Here is a 19,052-nt window from a genome sequence, read left to right on the forward strand (position 1 = left end):
ACTGCAAGTACTACTTAACTTTGTACCTTGGTATTAAAATAAAAGCCAGAAGCTTGCCACACTGTGACCCATAAAGGTGTAAAAAACTGTGTTCCCCGGCACTTTTATAACGGTTTTTGAGACAGTTCTAGTCTTTCGAATTAAACGAGAAATTATTTTTTGGGAACAGCTAGAATGTTACAAAACAGAAGTATGAACATTGAATTAATCAAGTTTTACTTTTTTAATAATTTTAATTCTTTGAGTTACTAACTTCTTAGTTTTTCTCAGGAATTGATATCAAACGTTGCCTTGAATATACCCCCTACTCACGATCTATCACAGGCTGTGCCTTGCAATGCAATTGCATATTGCACTCACTCAATTATAACAAATTGCAAAATAAGCCATAAGCCAATAATTGTCTCTGTTGGTGGGCAAATTTCATCGAGAATTAAAAAGAGACTACTTGACGAGGGAAACCGGGTGGTGGCGATCGGCGATCCGCGATCGGCGCATTTCTTGAATAACAATTAAAGCAATTACTACAACGGAGAAGAGAGATTGCAATTAGAAAAACTACGTAACAATTGCGAAATAATTCTCTATTAATATTATACAGCTGTTTTGTCAAGCAGAGTTTAAAAATGTGGAACGAAAAAAAATAATTAATAAAAAGAAAAACAAAACAAGAAAATTTCCACACATGTGGAAATGTTTTTTTCTTTTTTTTTTTTTGTTTTTTTCTTTATCTCTGTGATTATATATGAGGTTAAATGTGTGAACCCATGAGTGTGTGAATTATCAATGAATGTAATAAAGTTCATTTCAACGGAAACGAAATAAATATATTTTTCTAGGCAATCGAAATCCGCAAAGTTTACTATCAGTAGGTTTAGATGAATTGTACGTTGAGTATTTTAAATGTACATTTTTAATCGTTTTAAATATTTGGATGTTATTAAATACATTTTAAATTTTAAAAGATTTAAAACCATGGCCAAATTATTAATAGAATACTGTTTATATTTTAAATCTTGAATTTTAATACAAGTAAACAATAGTTATTATATTAAATACATATATACTATACAAATAAATAAAGACAATTAAATACTATTACTAACCCCAAACTCAAAGTACATGCTCACATGTGTAGCAATCGCAGCAACAATTTGCCAGAAAAACCCCCCAACAAAAACTTAACATGAAAAGAAACCGGCTAAAAATTAAAATTTCAAATTTGTCAAGCCCCCGAAGCGGTATAAAAAATATAAAAAATAAAAAAAAAATAAAACTCAAAACACAAAACGGCGCACAAAAACGAAACCACAAATATTGGTGCCATTTTTGTTTTTGTTGCTGTGTGGCAATTCAAGACAAAAGGTGAGTGAAAGAAGGGGAGGCAATTACGGCAAGGGAGCGAGATGGCTAGAGGGTCAACATGGGTTAAAGCCTTCAACACGAGACACAATGCAACGACAAGACCAATTTTTAAGTCCCAAAACTATGTCACGTTTTTATTTTTTGAATTTTTTGCAATTTTTTGTAATGAATTGCTGTTAACAAAAATTAATACAAATTAACAAAAAAAAATTATGACCGAAAAACGTTTTATTTGTAAGAACATATTGAACAATTTTAAACATAAGGGGAAAAGAATTGTGATGTTACTGCAAAATTCCTCAAGTTGTCTGAAAAAAAAAAATAATAATAATAAAATAAATAAAAAAGAAAACAACACCAGATTTAATAATTTAATAATAATTCTATAGTTTAATAAGAATTTAATAATATAAATTAATTAGGAATACCACAAGAAATATATTTTTAATACATATAAAAATATTTTTTAAGGCGTCTAAAGTACATTTAACAAAAGGGAATACACTAAGAGTCAACTATATAAAATACAACCATTTTCTTTTGTTTTTATTTTCTCATAGTTGTGCATGCAAATCACGTAAAATGTTTTCATCGCCAGAGCTTGTTGCACATACGCCGCGTTGCCAATTGTCCATAAGCAGCTTGCCGATTGCTTTGGAAATTAGACAGCAGCTTTGGCTTTGTTACTGCTAAGCTGCTTCTGCTGAAACTGTAAATTTGCTTTGGCTGGATTTTTTTTTTTCGTTTCGTTTTCGAGCGTGAAGTGTGGAAATTTTGTCACCAGATTTTGACCGTTAGAATTTTTCGTAGTTAGTCATCACTTTTTTAAATCATTTCTTTTTTCTAAACAATTAAATAATTAATTAAGGTAGTGATAAAAAGAAATTTGGGTCTTGAAAATAATAATTTGGGGGGAAAAAAAACGAGAATTTGAATGTTCTTTTTAAAAAAGTAAAGCTGAAAATTAAGACTCTAACCATTGGAATCCGATCCCAATACATAACATGTTTTAACTACTAATAAAATTGTCTTAAAATATAATAATCTTTAAAAAATGGCACTTTTACAAGAGAACGAGTTCAGTTCGTTGACTGGACGGACAGACGGACAGCAGATGATGCAAGGCGTTTCGTGTGGTGTTATTCAACCGTCGCGACGCGCCGCCCAACAATGTAACAAACTTTGTGTTGTGCATGAGAAAACAAATTTCCATAGAGTGAAGGCGGGCAGGAACGGCAGATCGGAGCGGGGAGGACTGTACTTTGGAGGGGACGACTTAATGGCGATATCTCTATTTGCATCCAGGCATTCGAATAACAGGGGCAACACCACAAGTGATAAGAACCCGCGATAGGAGAGACACTGGAGTTGCTGGTTGTCAGTCAGTGTTGTGTAGTGTTGTGGCGATAATGAATTTCCAAGTTGACATTGGGCTCGATCGAGGAAAAACTACAAAACTAATCAAGCGATTAATCGATCAATCAACTGGCACTGAAATTAATGAGCCGGACAAACGAAATGAAATGAAATGAAATGAAATATAGATAGGGGGTAGATATATAGAGTTCAATTCCAAAATTGGCCAGGCACAAAGGTGACAATGAGGCGGGCTTTTAATTAAAGCAAACAGAATGCAACGGTGACGCATTGAGCTGGACGCTGAACATTTCCGCTGAATTCATTACATTACATATACATAAATATATAACAAACGAGTAGTACTATTTACAACGAAAACTCATTCGAATGAGTAACAAAAAATATTAAGCCCCACACAAGTGCAATGCCAAAATGGCATTCGTCGGCCAAGCCATTGAAAGAGGAACTTGAAAAAGAGGGCAAGCGAAAAGCTGCAAAACTAAGGGCCAAAACGCAAATGTTTGTTAAAATATAAAAATACATTTCGCATTCCCAAAGGCAAGGAAAACTGTACCAAGTCCCGATATCTAATCGATGGTCAGGGCAATTAGTGTGCTTATCGCATTGGCGATAAAAATGCGCAACGATAACGAGAGTGTTCTAAATAGTATTTCTAATTTTTGCAGTTTGCTTTTCTCTTGATTAAGTTTTTAATGTTTATTTTTAAGCAACAACTCTCATGTAAAATATATATTTTTGTTTTTCATTTACCATTTTTTCAAGGTTTTTTTCAAGTACCAAGGAACTGAGTCACAATTTCCATTGGGCATACAAAGCTCCCAGAGCTCCATTCTCTTTAAAACTTATCAAACACAACCAGTGCCAACATTTATTCCTTCTTGGCTTGACAGAAAAAAAATAACAAAGCCAAAATAATGCCACGACCATTTCAATTTTCTTGGCTTTTCCCTATGAACTGCGTCATTGAGCTTAAGAATTAGAAATTGTTTGTGTGTTAAGGGGAGGCTTGGAAATATGAGAAATATGCGGAGGGGCATGAGCTTCATACGTGTAAATTGCGACTCAATTGCGGGGAAAATAGGGATGAAATTTGAAGACAAGAATGGGCGGCACATAAAAAAGAACATACGAGACTACGAAGTACTAATAAATAATGTTGGGACAACTTGTAATAAGTAATAATAAGTAAATATTCCATTTTCCTACATATTTTGAACATTTTGTCAAGCCAAGACAAAGGTATTTAAGTTATTCGGAGTGTAAATATGATTATTTATACATATATCTCATGCTTATCGTTTTTCTCTCTCACTCTGCGGACAATAATCAGCAAAAATTCAAGAAAAAAAGATAGTAGACATTTTCTCGTATTGCGGGTCGCATTTTTTATCATATCTTATGCAGAGAAGGCACGATACACGGGGGCCAGTGGTGCTGAAAGGGAATATAGGGTAGATAGATAGTAGGGGGAAAACACCAGCCATTCAAGGTGTGCGTGTGTGTGTGTCTGTCTGGCAAGATAAAATTCCACCGAGCCGTATAAATATAACGAAAAAAAAGACCGTAATCACGCGGAGTATCTTAACATCTTTTAAAACTACTATAATATAGGGGAAAATAAGCATTAAAGTAAAATATATATATTTTCAACATTTGCTAGAACTTCCGCTGAAAATGATCATAGGGTTTAAAACAGTTTTGGTGGGGGTAGTGGGTGCTTTAGTACCCCATTTCAATGCCATTGCACATTGATTTCGAACTCATTCGCTTGGTTTCGGCCTTGACTGGAGGCAGCAAACCACAAAAAGGTAGTTAACAGCATACAAAAGTTTGGTAAAATAAAAGAGAATCGTAAGCAAAAGGTTAAAGGCCATAGCCAGCCAGCCAGCTCGTCAAGCGGAAATGAAAATCGAAATTAAAATGCCAGGCAAGGTAAAAAAAATTGCCTAAAAAATTGCTCAATAACAAAAGCCAACACACAATAACAAAAGAAAATATAGGAAAAAAAAGTTAGGCAGTAAACCAAAAATAAATCGTTAGCAAAATGGAACATTAAGAAAATAAAGTTTTCGAAATGTCCTTGGCATTTGTCAAGACTGTGTTACAAGTCAGGCGAAAAACAGTAATTTTACAGCAGTCAAATATTCTTTTTTTTCAGCAAAGGGGGAGGTGGGGGGGACGTGTTTTTCTTGGTGAAAAGTTTAGGGCCAGGAAACAAAGCCAACACGAAAGCTTGGGGGGTTTATTTGGGCAGCTGCCAGAAGCAGAAGGATCGAAATATAAATTGGAATTTTGAATTGGAATTGAAACGAGGCTAAGAGGGTTTAAATGTGGGGGATTGCATTTGTTTACAGTAGGTTTTTAACATCATTAGAAAACTGTTTCTCCATTCACAACCCGATAGATGTTAAAGTTTTGGAGGTAAAAATCTCTCTGCCAAAATCTCCGGATTAATCATCAAACATTTTTCTATGAATTGACGACATAATGTTTACCTTTTGGCATATTGTCGGGACATTTGGCCATATTTTACATTTAGTTGTCACCCGTCAATGACCCTGCTTGCCATCCCCTATATCCAAGCCCCTCCTCCTCGTACTCCAGCCTGTTCCGTCGAAATGACAGCCAAAAACCTCATTAAATGCAGCTGCAGCTTTATCAACAAAAGGGAAGAAGAACGACAATGGGCAGAGGGTGGGGTTTATGGGAGTAATTAAAGTTCAATGCAGCTAGTGGAAGAGCGAAAGCACACTGAAAAAAATCCCATATTTTTAAACAAAATTGTACAATGGTTAAGTAGGATTATAAATATTTGAAATTACGTAGCATTTAATACAAAATATATTTGCTGCACACCTTTTTTATTTCATAAAAAAATTAATTAAAATTATATATGCTTCACATATTGAATTGTTTACGGTGCAGTAGATCAGCCAGAACTATCCGAAAAACAAATATGTAGTGTTAGTGTGGGGATGTGGGTGGCTTTTCCACACTTTCAAGGGTTGCAATCTAGACTTCGACTTCCATTTATTTAATGTCAATGTCCAGGGTGGACGATGTATTGTTTTTCTTTATTCCCCCTTTTTTCGGTGGGGTGCGAGTGTTGCTGCTATTATTTTATATGTGGACATGAACATTTCTTCTAATTTTATGTGTGGACATCAATTTTTATTTGATTTTGGTTTTAAAAATCTAAAATTTCTCTGCTTTTAAGGGTTAGAGTAGCATCATTTCACTCACTTCTCTTATATTAGCAGTTAAACTACCGTCAACAACAGCGACAAGGAAATGTTAACAAAATATAATTTTGTTGCTTTTTTCTTGATAAGCGTGATGTGTTGCTGCTGCTGCTGTTGTTGTTGCTGCTGCTGTTGCAGTTGATGATAAAACAATAATAAAAGCAACAAAAGAAAATGTGTTGATTGCACTTTCTTCAGGTTTCTGTTTCACTCACTCGCCGCAGCTATCTCCGGCTCTTTCCTTTCTCGTCGCATCTTCTCGCTTGTCTTTTTATTGTCTTCAGTCTTCTACTGTTGTTGTCGTTGTATTTTTTTGTATATTTTTTTATTTGTTGTCAACGCGTTAATTATCTGAAGAAAACAGTTTTTCTGCTGCTCGAAGGCTAAAGTTGTGATTGTTTCTTTTGTTTTCATTTTTGCTGCCTGAAGCGGGTGCAATATTTATGTAAAACAAGAAAGGAAGCTAACTTCGGCACGCCGAAGTTTGTATACCCTTGCAGATTGGTTTTGATGTTTATTTTATAGATTTAAATGCTGAAAACACTCACAAAACAGAGTTTCATTACATTTTACCTATACTTATTATGTTTACAGTTTGACAGGTACAGTTTTACATTCCCAGCTTTATATATTTTTACATTTACCGATCGCTTCTATGGCAGCTATAAGATATAGTTGTCCGATTTTTATGAAATTTATACCAAAATTCTAGAATAATAAAAAAAACTTATATCTCAGAGTAAATAAAAATGCGTTGAAAAACAACGAAGCTATAATTTTATTTCTATTAATTTCCCGATCGTTCCTATGGCAGCTATATCATATAGTCGTCCGATTTTCATAAAATTTTTACCAAAATTCTGGAATATTATAAAATGGCTATATCTCAAAAATGATGCAAAAATATTGAAAAACAGCCAAGTTATAATTTTTTTTCTAAAAATTTATCGAACATTTGTATGGCAGCTATATGATATAGTCGTCCGATCCGGCCCGTTCCGACATATATAGCAGTGAGAGCATATAGAAGACTATATGCAAAGTTTCATTCAGATAGCTTTAAAACTGAGGGACTAGTTTGCGTAGAAACAGACAGACAGACAGACGGACAGACGGACAGACAGACAGACGGACAGACGGACAGACGGACAGACGGACAGACGGACATGGCTAGATCGACTCGGCTGTTGATGCTGATCAAGAATATATATACTTTATAGGGTCGGAAACGTCTCCTTCACTGCGTTGCAAACTTCTGACTGAAATTATAATACCCTGCAAGGGTATAAAAATATATGGACAATTTAATTAGAAAATGTATAATTGGGAATTGAGAATATTTTGTCTTTTCTTTCAAAAAACTATTTAGTTTTCTTTCGACCACCATTAGCATTTCATGTCCCGCTGACATTTTCCATCGAACGGAAGGAATTTACATCACTTCCAAATATAGACTTGCCAAGGTCACATTCCCGGTAATTCAACCATAACAACCGATTCCCCTCTGACATGTCATGACACTTCGCTGGCTTAAAGCACTCAAAACACAGTCAGCACATATTGAAATATTCAATTAAAATGAACTCATCATCGACAGTTCGGGGTGCTTCTTTATTTCCAGCCCATAAAAGAGATAATCAAAACTGTATCAATATGAGGCAATAAATTATTGGCAGCGTCTCGTGGGTGTATCCACTGGGTTTCTGCTTAATTAGCCAAAATTTATATTTGAAAAATTAATTTGCAAACAAACAGGCAAGCTGAGAAAGCCAGAGAAGGGGCAACGCCTTCAGTGGGTTAAAAATTTGGTGGTGGCAGTTAAAGATTCATTTTATTGCGTTTTTGCTTCATCAAATAAACAAATGCATTAACATAAGCCACACAGCAGAAGATAATGGGTGAAAATTCATCAGTTGTTGCTGATTTTTTATTGAATAAACAAATAATTAATCACACTATATTATATATTTATAACAACAAGCTTTCAAATCGAAAAAATATATAAGCCACATTAATTTTTAAATAAAATGTTTCCCTATTTAAAAATCATACAAAAACAACCCCTATACTAATTATATATCTGTTTTCTTAGATAATTTCGCCCACACATGGTGACAAAATCAATGTCGCCTGTAAAAACAAAAGAAATATCTCAAGTCCCGTCGACTTTTGTCGCTAGGGTCCTTCATAGCAAACAGAAGAGAGGGTGCAAGATGTATGATAAGCCCACATCCTTGGCAGCAACCCCTACTCCCAATATGTCACCAATATGCACACATACATACACTTCCCCAGGGCGACGCCTGAACTTTGACTTTAACAAAAGCCCAGAAAAAATAAATTATATTGGTCCCGTCTTAATGGGGTGGTTGTTGTATCATATCCCTTTATATTCCGTTTTCCAAGGACTCTGGTCGTCCTTGCCCACGCACAAACTGAAGTCAAAATAAAGACAGACAACAGCAACTGAAACAGAAACCAAATTCCAAACGAACCCAAAGTCGACTCTTATCATCTGTTTTTTGTATGTATGTATGTATAGATTTTTCTGTGTGGGCGTCTTTGGGTGGCCTTTCCCACTGCCACACATCCCTGGTCTTTGCCAGGGATTCTGTCTACCTTTTGGGGTTGCTTACCCGTGACGTCAGTCACACTCATTGAGGTTATGTTAGGTCAAAATTGAAATTGTGGTAGCCGACTATGCATAAAATTCGTATCGTATGTAGGTGGAAGATAAATATATAAGTAATCTTTTATGGAAGTGTATGTATGTGTAATTGTATAACAAATACTTAAAAATTCTAGTCTTAAAAAATGTATATTATTTCAAACTTCTATAAACAAAAAAATAAAACTAAAAATAAAAATCTAGCTTTATTTAATCCACATAAATCATTAACCGAAAGCCTAAGGCAGGAACAGCTAAAGACATACAGGTGTTTCTCATTAGTATATCTCAACCCTTTTAATAAAAAAATGTATAACGCATATTCATCTAAATTATTATACAATAAAGAGTGTAGACAATAATAAAATAGGTTTAAACTTTTTTTTTTTTTACATCAATCACTCTAGTCTTGCCCTACGTTCTTAATATATGATATTGTAAAATAAACAACTTATAACTCATTTAAAAAATATCCATCTGTATATACAAAAATAATCTCACACAAATGAAACCTCTCAAGGTGTTACTTTCCTCGTGTGCGAGGGGATTTGAATCCAAAGGTAATTAGTGTTATTTATTATTGATTCGCACGTATTCGCATATACTGAAAATATACTTTGTACATACATATCTCTTTATTCTGCCCAAAAAACCGAATCAAGTTTCCATTATGCAAGCGTTTCGGCTTTGCTGCTGCTGCTGCTGCTACCCACAAAATGCGTCCTAATTTCCTATTGAAAGGCCAACTCCGAAAACTGGACAATATGCCAATGTTGAAGTCAAGTGGGCTTTGTGAAGTCTTGTGGAAGCTACCAACAACAAATCTCCAACTTCGGTGTCCACAACTTCATTTGTCTTGCTGTCAATTTGTATTTCTGTTTCTCCATAAAAATTGGGCCATAGTACTCCAACAACAACAGCAAAAACTATATTTTTTTTTCTTTTATTTTTCCACAAACCATGGATTGGATCCATCCAAGCTCAATTATGCACGGCTCAGACGCTATAAAAAAAAATATTATATTTCCTGACCAATTGCCTAACATTTTCGCATTCCTCTCCTCCCTTGATTGATTGATTGACCACGGCCCCCTTTTTCGGTTTCCCATTATGGGTTAAACTTTTTAGGGGCAAACTTGAATGGTGTGATTGTGCTTAAATATTTTTAAAATCCACTTAGCGTGTGCAATTTTCTATTTACTTAAACAAATGCCTGTGTGAGGATAGGATGGGATATCCTTTAATCCCTATTGACTCGTCTGTGCTTCCCCTTATCCGGCGTTATCTTTTTGCAACTGATTAAACCGCATAAATTTAAGAGTTCCAGCATTTCGCGATGAAAAAGATAAAAAATTATCGGTTAACAAAGAAAACGAGCCTAAAAAAATAAAAATAATAAAGAAAGTATTAAAAAAGAAAAGAACCAGAGACGAGAATAACGTGAGACGAAAGCAAACGCAGCAACAAGTAGCTCTCGTGCGAATGCGGAACCAGAGAATCATGAGAAAATATAAAAAATAACCCAAGTAAAATAACCCGCCTGAGGCGCAACCTTTTCTGCTAAATAAGGGATATTTAAAGGACTGGAATTTATTTATATATTCCTTTATTATGATATATCAAATATTAATGAAAATATGTAGTTTTAGTTAGTAATGACTACAAGAGGATATCATAAAGCGTGCTCGCTCTATCATTGATTTTATTGTTACCCAATATTATATATTGATTTTCCATCGGTCAGGAGAAACCGTTCCACGATAAGAACAACGATCCCGAGAGACACACTATCAGTACCGTTGACAAAAACTGAATTTCGTGCGGTTGCTTACGAAACTCAAAAGTCGATTGGTTTTTTTTATTTTAGGTATTAATTTTGTTGTTTACTTTTCGTTGATAACTTATCATAAGGTGGAGGTGACAAAGAACGGGGAATAATGATAGATAGGGTCTTGGGTAGGTGAGTATAAAGAAACAGTAGGATCCAACACAAACGACCTTCGCGAGGGACGTTAAATTGAGCTTTGTGGAGTCTAAAAAATTAAGAATGGAGGGATAAAGAAGAAAATCTGAAGAAAACAAATGAGATAGAAATGCAAAAACAAATTATAATGAAATCCGGGCAGAAATTGCAAATCTATCTGAAAATAAAGGTAGCCAAACGGCATTGAAGGAGGAAAGAATGAGAGAACTAACGACTGAGAGTAAACGGTGGAAGGAGAGCGAATGCAAAAGGAAATTACGGCGAAATATAGACAGGCGAGAGAGCGGGTTAGAAGGAGACAGCGCACAGAAGGTCAGTTTATCAGCCAGCGGTAACAGCTGCTCTTTGGGCAAAAGAAGAGTGGGTAAAGGGCAAAAACGATAGGGAGAGTGAGGCAGGCAGGCAGCGAAGGAAGGAAGAGAGGAAAACAGGAAGAGGCACAGTGGATGCACAAATTAGAACCTCGCCGAAGAAAACTTAGCGAAAGAACCGTGGAATATCAGGTATGTAAATGCTTTAAAGAACAAAACAAAATCTTTTTGTAGGTACACACACAGAGACCGCTACACGGAAGTAATTTAAGTTAGTAATCCAATATCGAATTGTGCAAGTAAATTTGGCTAAGGATCACAATGTATATAATGTATACGATATACGTAAGCAAGCTCTGCAGAACAAGTTTAAATTTAAATTCCATTCTGAGAAACAGGAGTTTATGGGCAAAAAGTGCTTTGAAACAACCAAATTTTAAGATTATTCATGTTTTGTTTAGTTTTATTTTTATTTAATTGTGACAACGTTTTTAAACCCACTGTGCCTTGTCCGCACAAAAACTCTCTTTTCTCTCCGTCTGCAGCCGCGCGGCTCGTGTTGGTGTATGTGTTGAGTAGAAGCTCACACACACACACACTTGACAGGCGACATGAGAAAGAAGAAAAAAGGCAAATAAAACAAGTTTTGAGACGCAGAAGTTTTTCAGAAAAATAAAAACCAACTCGGCTGCTGACTGACTTTCTTTAACATTTCGAAGCTTTTGTTTCGGTTTTCGCTTTTTTTTTTGGCAGCTGCTTTGGAAGATGCGATAAACTTGTTTTTTTTTCCTTCTTTTTTTTTGGCAAAACAGAAGAGACTGCAGCAACTGCAGAACAAGGTGGAAGTAGAAGAAACTCACCTGGCAAACGGCGTCTGCTCCACCTCGTAGATCTCGTTTATATCATGCGATACGAGTAATCCCTTCAATCGATCGGCGTCCACGTCCAAAAGTCCGTCCCCAATGGGAAAAATTCCCTTTTCGATGAACATTTTGTGTGTAGATGTGTGTGTGTTTGGTGTGTGCTAGTGTGAGTGTGGGCAGCAGCTGCAGCAGCGCAGATCTTTCGGAGATCTTTCCTTAGTTTTCAAATTTACTTAATGCAATTTCGTTGGCTGGTTATATTTTCAGCTCCTTTTGCTTGATATTCTCAACTGCACAATAACAAAAATAGAAAGGTTGGTTGGAGAGGTAAACACACGAGATTTATTCAATTCATTCGAAAAACGACGTTGCGCGCGCGCTCTCTCCCTCTTCCTCTCACTGGCTCCCTCTCAAAATTCCAGCACAAAAAAACAAAACTATGCAACTACAATACACACACACATATACACATGGTCGAAAATAAAAAAATTCCCGCGTGTGTATGTATGTGATGCTTTTGCTGTGATGCTTTTTGTTTTTGTTATTCCTGCTGTACCGTTCTTTTTCCGAAAACAAACTCCAAAAAGGTAAGAAGCAGCGGGCAGGACCTGAGCGCAGCGAGGCCCAATGCGAAAAACTTTGTGGTATGCACGGCACACAGCACTCGTCCCAGTGAAGTCAAAGGGGGCCAAAGGCAAAGGCAAGGTACAAAAGACTCGCGCACGAACCGTTCGTTGGCTTTTGGTGGAGCGGATGGCAGCGAAACGCGAAACAGCGTCCGATTCGATGTGGGGCGCGCAGTGTGACCGAACTCGGCCGTAGAGCTGGTAAGCCAACGATTGCCATATCGATAACTTTTGAAAATCATCGATAGCTTTTAACCGAAAATGCGCAATAAAAGCACTGGGAAAATTCAGAATTATTTTGGGGTAAAGTATGTAAATCGGGAGCATATAATAACGAATTTAATACAACTGCAGCGATTTTATGGATTTATCAGTTCCGTTAGTGGCAAAACACTTGCATTTAATCAAAAATAGCTATTATATCTATTGGCTGGTGGTGACAGTTGGGCACTATAAAACATCGATAGGCAAAAAATTCATGATATTTTCTGCAAAAATTAAATAAATCATTTAAACAACAAGTTTTGTATACCTATTACACAAGTATAATATATATTTAAATAAAAATCGAAAATGTTTCAAGATTGGAAACTACGAAATCATAAATAATCACGGTAATCGATTGTTCATCTTTTTCCTATTTCTGGCACATGGTCCCACTGACCGCCAGATTCAAAAATTGCTCAGCGCTGTGCGATTTGTTCTTCCGTTGCTCGAGTCTGTACTTTTCCTTTTAGAGGTGCAGTGGGCGTGGCCCAGCCCACAAATAGTTGGCATCTCGAGTGTCTATTGAATTCTTAATTTATATTTAAATTTATGCTTGCAGTTCCCTGGCTTTTCAAGCCCCCTACCCCTACCCTACCTTCTATGCTGTTCCGCCGCTTTCTCATGGTTATGTAGGTGTGAGTGCTCCACTTGCATGCACTGGCCAAAAATGGGGCTACTTTATATTTTCAGTTGATATTGCACTAAAGACAAGAAAGGAAATAGAAGCTCATTTCTGTTTAATTGCATTTTCCGACTATTAATTTGTATTTTATTAAGAATTTTTCTATGTGTCGATGGGATGGGGGATATGCATTATGTTTGCACATGTGCGTGTGGATTTTGTGGCTATATTTTTGTCACTACGACGACGGCATCTCAGGAATGCGGAGCAACAGAAATAAACCAAGTGCAAAAACCTTTAGCATCCGTCTATTAATAATGCCGTCGTCTCCGAATCTCTCTATGTATAATTATTCTTTCGCCCAGCTCCTGCACTTTTGCTGAAAAACTCCTCTTGGCAGCAGTTCAAGTTTAGCAGATCCGGCTTTTGACCTACGGAAAAAATGCCTGCTCGCCGGTCCCCGTTCATTCTGAAAATAGAAAAATGGGATGCCGAGCAATCGGGCGCAAGTATCTCGAAAAGATTGTGACCACTTGAAGTTGAACGACGAAAAACAAACGTTAATTTTTGGGTATTTAACTCTTACATTTGTTTAGCTAGAATACTTTTCTTGCAAAAAGGTCTTATCCTCCAGTTAAATATTAAATTTATTGAAAGGTGATTACTATATTATTAATATATTTATGATATCTAACTGACTGAATTATATAACTTTAAAAAAATATATAAAAAGACGTAATAATATGAAAAAAAAATTGGTTGTAGACCCCTCCTATATTTTATCCGAACGATAAAGAACTTGATACGTTAACACGTTATAATAATAATAATACCAATTAAATGAAATATTAAACTTTCTTAAGTATTTAAGGACTCTTCAAAATAAGTATAATAATTAAATAACTCCAAAATTGAATCCTTTTTGTCCAGAGAACATGTTTAAAAAATCTATAAAAAGGCTAAAATATTTCGTTTTTTCTTTATTAAAAAAAATATCCTATACTCAAAATATATTTTAAACAATTTGTGAATTTGCTTTTCTTGGTTGGCAAAACTATAATGAATGCGAATCCAAAACGCGAGACAACAATGGAGACCACTTGAAATTTAGGAAACGGCTTAGGTTTCTCCCTAGGTCCTCCTATTCCGAAAGCAGAAAGCGATAACTTGAGCTCCTGAAGTCCTATGGGTCTATGCTAAGGGTTAATATGGAGATGGGGCTGCTACTGGGGGCAGTAGGTGCATCGGGGACCTTCAGCGGCCACATCGCTGCTGTTGTCATCCTCCCTATCCGCACCGCTGCCGCCGGCTGCTCCGCTGCATTCATCGCCCTCGGCACTGCACCGATAGTCGTCGATGATGGCCTGCAGCTCCTGCTGGGCGTCCATAAATTCCTGCTCCTCCATGCCCTCGCCGGTGTACCAGTGCAGGTGAGCCTTTCGCCGCAACATGGCAATGGAGGCGTCCAGGAGCCGCTGGAAGAGCGACTGTATCGCCGTGGTATTGCCAATGAAAGTGGCTGACATCTTCAAGCCCCGCGGCGGTATATCGCAAATGGCCGTCTTGATGTTATTCGGTATCCAGTCCACAAAATTGCTTATGTTCTTGTTCCGCACACCGGTCATTAGCTGGTCAACCTCGCGCGGCGACATCCTGCCCCGAAAGATACCGGCCGCCGTCAGGAGCTTGCCCCGCCGCAGATCGATGGCGCACAGCAGGTTATTGCTGGAGAAGATCTGCTGCACTAGCTCCGAGACGGTGCCCTTGCTAAACTGCTGCTGCTTGCAGGTGACCAGCGGCGCGAATCCCGGTATAAGGAAGTGCAGACGGGGGAACGGCACCATGTTCACATAGATCTTGCGCAGGCCAGCATTCAGCTGGCCCGGAAAGCGCAGGCAAGTCGTTATTCCCGACATGGTCAAAGCCACAATATGGTTAATATGCTCATGGCCGGACGTCTTGATCTGCAGGTTTCGGTTGCAGATCTGGAACAGGGCCTCGTTGTCCAGGCAAAAGGTCAGATGCGAGTTATTCACCAAGGCCGGTGTGCTCAGCAGGGCGTTGTACGGCTCCACCACCACCTGGGACATGTTGGGCGATGGTATCGTGACGTAGTTGCACAGCAAATTGTCGGGATATTGCTGCACAAGGGCCTCCATTATCAGGGAGGTCAATCCCGAGCCCGTGCCACCGCCAATTGAGTGGAGCAGCTGGAAGCCCTGCAGGGAGTCAACGGACTCCACCTCGCGTCTCGTATTGTCCAGCACCTGCTCAAGGATTTCGGCTCCATCCGTATGATACCCGCGAGCAAAGTTATTACCCGCACTCTCCGATCCGGCCACAAAGTTCTCCGGTCTGTACAGCTGGCTGCTTGCATTCAAGCGCTGGATGGTGCTGGCCTCCGTGTCTATAATGATGGTGCGGGCATAAAATCTTTTGCTGGCGGTGGCATTAAAAAACACATTGATGCGCTCCAGTTGAAGGGGACTGGTGCCGCCGAACCTCCCCGAGGCATAGTCCACGCCGTGCTCGTGGGAGATCACGTGCCAGAACTGGACAGATCAAAGGATGTGGTTTGTGATTATATTAAGGACAGAGGGAATAAAGTAAAGGAGCTCTGGTCCTTGAAAAAAAAACTCGGGTATTTCCTTACTTACAGCATCGCCAATGGCATTGCCCGCGCCGCCAATCTGCAGGGTAACTATCTCCCGCATTCTAATGCTAATCCAATCTCTGGGAAGCTACTAAAAAAAACCCCAGGAAGCCACTACTGCATCGCTGCGGAAGCTCCTTTCCTCAGCTATTCTTTTTCAGCGTATCTGCTGCTGCTGCTTTCGCTTTTCTCCAGTGCTCAACTTCTCCAAGCCGCTCTGATCCTAAGGCTTTCTGGTTTACATTTTTGATAAACATCTCCAGGCGGGGCAGCCACATATCCAGCCACAACAACTCCGTTGAGAATTTAAAGTAGAATTTTGGTTTTATTCAAGGAGAAAAAAAAATTAGAGAATGAAATGGGGCTCGCCGTTCAGACATCCTCCGCCGTTAGCACCAGCTACTTGTCCTTCTTTTCGGCGGCCAAAGAATTGTACAAACGGTTCACCTCATTGGCCACCTGGCTGTCCAGCACGATGCCATTCTGGTCAATGAAGGCGGCACAAGATTTGCTGCTGGTCTGCTCGCGTCGCTTGCTGCCGTTGCGCGAGTCGCGGACGCTCAGGGTGAGCAGATACTTGTCGTCGTACTTGCGCATGTCGGAGCTGGCCTCCCAGAGGCGCTCGCGCTCCTTATCCTTTTGCACCGCCACGGCGAAGGTGCCCTTCTCGCGGAAGCTGGAATGAAGCGTCAGCACACCCATGAGGGCGAAATAGGCCAGGACGCTGAACAGGAGGACGGGTCGTGATTCCGGGAATGGGTGGGTAAAGTCCCAGGCATGGGCCATGATAGCCACGCCCACCGCCAAGGCGCAGAGGGCCAAACGGGTGTTGACCAAGCCAAATTGCTCCTTCAGCTGCGGCCGGTCGCCCAGCAGGCAGGTCTTGACCGCATCATCGAGGGCATGCTTCACGGCGGAGCCATCCCACTTGTTCACCTTCACCAGCTGTTGATGGGTGGCAAAAAATCAAACATTATTTATCTGCAGTGACGTGGTCTCTCTTGAGCCACCATTTCCAAGCCGGCAAAAAAGAGTCCGTCTCTTTCGGCCAGAAAAACAGTGCTTACCTCCTCGGCGGGCTGCGACTTTTCCTCCTTCTTGGACATATTCAGTGTGCTCTTTTGGGGGTTTGGCTGTCTGGGACTCGGCGTTCCAGAGGGGTTCTTCTTAAGCCAAGGAAAACTCTAATTTTTCTCGAGTTTCTTCCCTTTTTCTTTTGTGACAACGCGACAACCAGTGTGACCGCAGCTGCTCAGCCTAAAAATTCCGAATAACCATCTAAAAGATTGCCAGACCTGGCAAAGAAGGTATTTACCAACACTGGATGAAATTTGAAGGTATTTTAAATTTAAATAAATTATTTTATAATTTTATACGATCTTAGTATTAATAAATAAATAATAGAAAAATAAAAATAATTATACAAATATTTAATCTTATTTATTTTTTTAAGCTTTAATTTAATCACAAAAAAATATAAATGTTTTACAAAAATATCAATTACAAAACATCGGGCATTTAGGAGTCTATAAATATATAGTGGAATTTCATTCACATCGACTTCATCTGAGCCATCAGATCCTCCAGGCTGGTTTCATCTGCCGCCGTCACGGTTGCAGCCGCCGCATCGTCGCTGGACTTTTCGGGGGCTTCGTAGGCGAGCTTTAGGCCCTGACCCACTTCCATGGCTGGGGCTGCTGGCTCGGGATTACTGCTGGGTGGCGCATCCTCTGCCACCAGCTCGATACCCCACTCGTTGGTGGCATGCAGAGGCTCATCGCTGACCACCTCCTCCTTGACCTGAACGGGCTTGGGTCGCGCCTGGAACTCCTTTTGCCTAAGCAAACAATTGCGATCGTCGCACTGCGGATTCGGCTTGAGCGTCATCTTGGGAAAGAAATCGTTGAGGGCATTGTAGCCCAGATAGTCGGAGACCTCGCCGAAGTTGAGCAGGTATTTGAGGGCATTCTGGACGAGGAAGCCGGCCGTAATGCCCATGGTGGTGGGCAGGGAGGCGGCACACACTCCCTCTCGCTTCAGCGTCTTCTCGTCGATATTCTCGGCGACGACCAGGGGCGGGGCGCACGCAAAGCAGGCGGTGTCTCCGGGACGGATGAACTGTATGTGACCGGAAACGGCATTCTCCGAAACTCCAGACTCGAACCAGTTCAAATTGCGCTCGTTGCACGCCGCATTGATGGCCATGCGCGCCTCAAAGTTGTCCACGCAGCTGAGCACCAAGTCCACCGGCTGGCCCGCCACCGTGCCGCTTTCCATAATCGTGGCGAGGAAGCGATCAAAGTTATCCACCGTTGTGATGTTATAGTTGTGCGTCTCGATGCGAACGTCCGGATTGATGAAGCCCAGGGTGCGGGCGGCGGCCTCCACCTTGGAGAGGCCGGCCTGGTCGGGCGTGAAGAACAGACGATTCATGTTGGCCAGCTCCACTTTGTCATAGTCGAAGAGGATCAGTTTGCCAATGCCGCAGCTGCCGAAAAGTACACAATCGTAAATATAAACATAAGACATGGGACTTCCTCTTTCCCTACCGCGTCAGCATGTCGGCGGTGACACTGCCCACGCCGCCCACTCCCACAATGGCCACCGTTTTGTCACGAATCCTCTCGTACTCCTTCACTATGTTCATCCGCTGCAGTGCCATCAGGCGGCTGTAGGGATTGGAGTCCACCACCTCCGCGGACATCCGTTCGATGCGTTCGCGGTGGGCAGCAGCCTGGCGGCTGCTCGTCTTCTGCTCATCCAGCTCCGATTTGAGCTCGGCAATGATCGCCTGCAGTTCATCGATGGCGTGCGACATCCTGGCGGTGGTTTCCTCCCTTTTTCTTGGGCGCAACAACAATAGAACGAAGAAATACAGTCGCTTTCCCTTTCCAATTGGCTTTTAAATCTGTTGCCTTCGTGTCACTTTCCCTGTATTAGTGATGGTGAAAATATCGATGCAGCGATGTTTTCCCTATGTCTTTCGATGTTTTTGTTGATATCGATGCATCGAACATCGATGTTATGTTTAGCGATGTTTTCTGTTTCTTTTTTTGATATCGATACCGATA

The 19,052-nt window shown here is 39.8% G+C and overlaps 4 protein-coding genes across 4 annotated transcripts in view; all 4 read right to left on the bottom strand.

Annotated features, from left to right (window-relative positions):
* The window catches only part of Drak (Death-associated protein kinase related), a 53,137-nt gene extending 40,518 nt beyond the window's left edge, over nucleotides 1-12,619 (bottom strand). The window contains exon 1 of the mRNA XM_041774813.2: nucleotides 11,811-12,619. Within this exon, the coding sequence (XP_041630747.1) occupies nucleotides 11,811-11,941 (131 nt within the window). The 5' untranslated portion in view covers nucleotides 11,942-12,619. The remainder of the gene's footprint in view (nucleotides 1-11,810) is intronic.
* A 1,669-nt stretch (nucleotides 12,620-14,288) lies between these two features.
* betaTub65B (beta-Tubulin at 65B) lies at nucleotides 14,289-16,199 on the bottom strand. The gene is made up of 2 exons (XM_017162756.3): nucleotides 15,986-16,199; nucleotides 14,289-15,880 (listed from the first exon to the last, which is right to left on the bottom strand). Exons 1-2 carry the CDS (start codon nucleotides 16,040-16,042, stop codon nucleotides 14,552-14,554), a joined length of 1,386 nt encoding a protein of 461 aa, XP_017018245.1. The 5' UTR covers nucleotides 16,043-16,199; the 3' UTR covers nucleotides 14,289-14,551.
* Nucleotides 16,200-16,286: 87 nt separating this feature from the next.
* Nucleotides 16,287-17,233, bottom strand: Spase25 (Signal peptidase complex subunit Spase25). The gene is made up of 2 exons (XM_017162757.3): nucleotides 17,049-17,233; nucleotides 16,287-16,926 (listed from the first exon to the last, which is right to left on the bottom strand). The coding sequence occupies exons 1-2, from the start codon at nucleotides 17,085-17,087 to the stop codon at nucleotides 16,381-16,383; spliced, it is 585 nt and encodes a 194-aa protein (XP_017018246.1). The 5' UTR covers nucleotides 17,088-17,233; the 3' UTR covers nucleotides 16,287-16,380.
* A 168-nt stretch (nucleotides 17,234-17,401) lies between these two features.
* On the bottom strand, nucleotides 17,402-18,923 carry Uba5 (Ubiquitin-like activating enzyme 5). The gene is made up of 2 exons (XM_017162648.3): nucleotides 18,531-18,923; nucleotides 17,402-18,469 (listed from the first exon to the last, which is right to left on the bottom strand). Exons 1-2 carry the CDS (start codon nucleotides 18,797-18,799, stop codon nucleotides 17,533-17,535), a joined length of 1,206 nt encoding a protein of 401 aa, XP_017018137.1. The 5' UTR covers nucleotides 18,800-18,923; the 3' UTR covers nucleotides 17,402-17,532.
* Nucleotides 18,924-19,052: the final 129 nt, after the last annotated feature.

Source organism: Drosophila kikkawai, chromosome X (genome assembly GCF_030179895.1).
Source record: "Drosophila kikkawai strain 14028-0561.14 chromosome X, DkikHiC1v2, whole genome shotgun sequence".
NCBI lineage: Eukaryota > Metazoa > Arthropoda > Insecta > Diptera > Drosophilidae > Drosophila > Drosophila kikkawai.